At 29.7% G+C, this 2,501-nt stretch overlaps 1 protein-coding gene across 1 annotated transcript in view; it reads left to right on the top strand.

Moving 5' to 3' along the window:
- The first annotated feature begins 1,885 nt into the window (after positions 1-1,885).
- LOC137629089 (prismalin-14-like) overlaps positions 1,886-2,501 on the top strand; it is a 1,079-nt gene continuing 463 nt past the window's right edge. The window contains exon 1 of the mRNA XM_068360355.1: positions 1,886-2,042. Within this exon, the coding sequence (XP_068216456.1) occupies positions 2,022-2,042 (21 nt within the window). The 5' untranslated portion in view covers positions 1,886-2,021. The remainder of the gene's footprint in view (positions 2,043-2,501) is intronic.

Raw genomic sequence — 2,501 nt, 5'->3', positions numbered from 1 at the left:
TACTCAAATTCTATAAATCCACGTCTTCCACACTTGATACCAGCTATGACATTAAAAGAGCTCCAGATGCAAAGCATTATGGGTGTTTTTCTAAAGGTATCTACAGGATTATTACAGTATTGGCAGTTGTAACTAGACCCAGTAGTACCCTATTGTTATGAAACAATGATGCAAGTTATTAGATGTGTCCCTTTTGATATTAAAGGTTTTCTGTGTCCAGTCAATCTTTACAGACATCCGGCCGAGACGAGTGACGGGATGGTAACGTCCTTTTCCGATTCTTTTTCAATATTATTATTATTATTAATATTATTATTATTATAATTATTTTTATAAGAATTTGGAAAAGGCATGATGCTCTTATTATTATTATTATTATTATTATTATTATTATTATTATTATTGCTGCTATTGTTATTATTATAAGAATTTGGAAAAGCATGATGCTATTATTTATTTCGGTAATTACTGAGGGGACATTTTAAACAACTCACTTATGGATGTATAATGCGAATGTTGCATCTGAATGGAAGGAAATATGTTGGAGCTGTTGAAATTAACTTTTTGAAGAGTATGCATTATAACAATAACTGACAAGAGTCGATAATATGAGACACCCAGAAGTGGTAAGAAAGTTAGCGTTAGTGAAAGGGTGAATAGGAAAAGTTTCAGGTGGTTTGGTCATGTAGAAAGAATGAACAACAAAGTAGTTTAGTGGCTGATTCAGAGGTCCACGAAGATAGGGGGTGAAAGTTGCTCCTCAATAATGGTTGGATAGAGTTTTCAAAAGCTCTATTGAAAAGGTAAGGTCTTTGTTTCTAAGAATTGCAAGGGTAAATGGAGTAGTGTTTACGACGGTTCGATGCAATCCTGGAGAGTCTTTAAGGATTGATATATCTGATATTTTTCTGGATAGGGGTCGCTCCATGATTCAGCAGGTGAAGGATGATTATGGCTGTGACTAGGGTTGTTCCTCCCCAAAGCCACCCATTTTAAGGTAAATAGATTATATGTATGTGTATATATATATATATGTGTATATATATATATATATATATATATATATATATATATATATATATATATTTATATATACATATATATATACATATATATATATATATACATACATACATACATACATATATATATATATATATATATATATATATATATATATATATATATATATATATATATATATATATATATATATATATATATATATATATATATATATATATATATATATATATATATATATATGTGTGTGTGTGTGTGTGTGTGTGTGTGGGTGTGTGTGTGAGTGTGAGTGTGTCTGTGTCAGAGAAGGAGGGAGAGAAACGTAATTTTCATTTGCAATATCATGAATGATATTTTAAATGGCTTTTGCTCATATCCTAAAAGATATAGTATGAATAATGTTTCCATGTTATTCCAAAGAGAAAAAATAATTTAAAGTTATTGACTTCTTCCGTCGCTTGTGTTTCTAACTACTAAAAAAGAAAGGGTTCTCCTGAACGACTGGTTCACTCACAAGAAGCATCTGTAAAGAAGAGGAAACGGTGGGAATTCCAGGGAAACTACTGTTGAGATGAAAGTTCGGTTACCCTCATCAATGATATAAACGTTACGACAGAAGTAGAACGTTTTTTTTCCGAGTTACCAATTTCCTCGGTAAAACCCCGGTGAACGGAACTTTTTAGCTAGTCAGTTGCCAAGTCGTGTTTTCCGAAATATTTCTTGACTTGCATTTTCAATGTAATATTCTACTTTAATTTGATAAAAATATAGACGATAGCGTAGGTATTACAATGTGCTGATCCAATTAAACAATGTGGATGTTTATATAAGTGAACTTACAATCTAAAAATGAAACGTTGGCAACTCGAGTGTTAATGGGAGGACGCTTCTTCCTCGACATATAAAGCCAATCGGTGATTTCAATGCATCGTCAGTCTAGGACTTGAGTCTCCATCCGTTTTCAGTTGCAATTGCAAAGCACAATCTTATCCACAACAATGATTTCAATGAAGACAATTGTAAGTATTCTGTCTTGTCTTTTGTGGATTTTGTCAAATAAACTAGAAATTTTTAAGTAGGAATTTCGGTTATAAGAGAGTACCATTGAAATCAAAGATTTTATTTCAACAGAAGTGATGATAATTAAACGTTACACAGTAATTCATTGGTCTAGAGATTTTATTCTTAGAGTCAATTTAATTGTTATTTTTTGTCATAATGAACAGAGGACTGGATATATATATATATATATATATATATATATATATATATATATATATATATATATATATATATATATATATTCATATATATATATATATATATATATATATATATATATATATATATATATATATATATATATATATATATTGTAAACCTGTTCTCTCGTTCTCTCTCTTTACTTGATAAAAGTGCAATACGTCAATTTGTTAAACCTTTCTTACGAAAACTAAGACCTAGTGCCAAACATAGAC

This window comes from Palaemon carinicauda, chromosome 37, assembly GCF_036898095.1.
Source record: "Palaemon carinicauda isolate YSFRI2023 chromosome 37, ASM3689809v2, whole genome shotgun sequence".
Classification (NCBI taxonomy): domain Eukaryota; kingdom Metazoa; phylum Arthropoda; class Malacostraca; order Decapoda; family Palaemonidae; genus Palaemon; species Palaemon carinicauda.
This window is presented reverse-complemented; position numbering and strand designations above follow the sequence as displayed.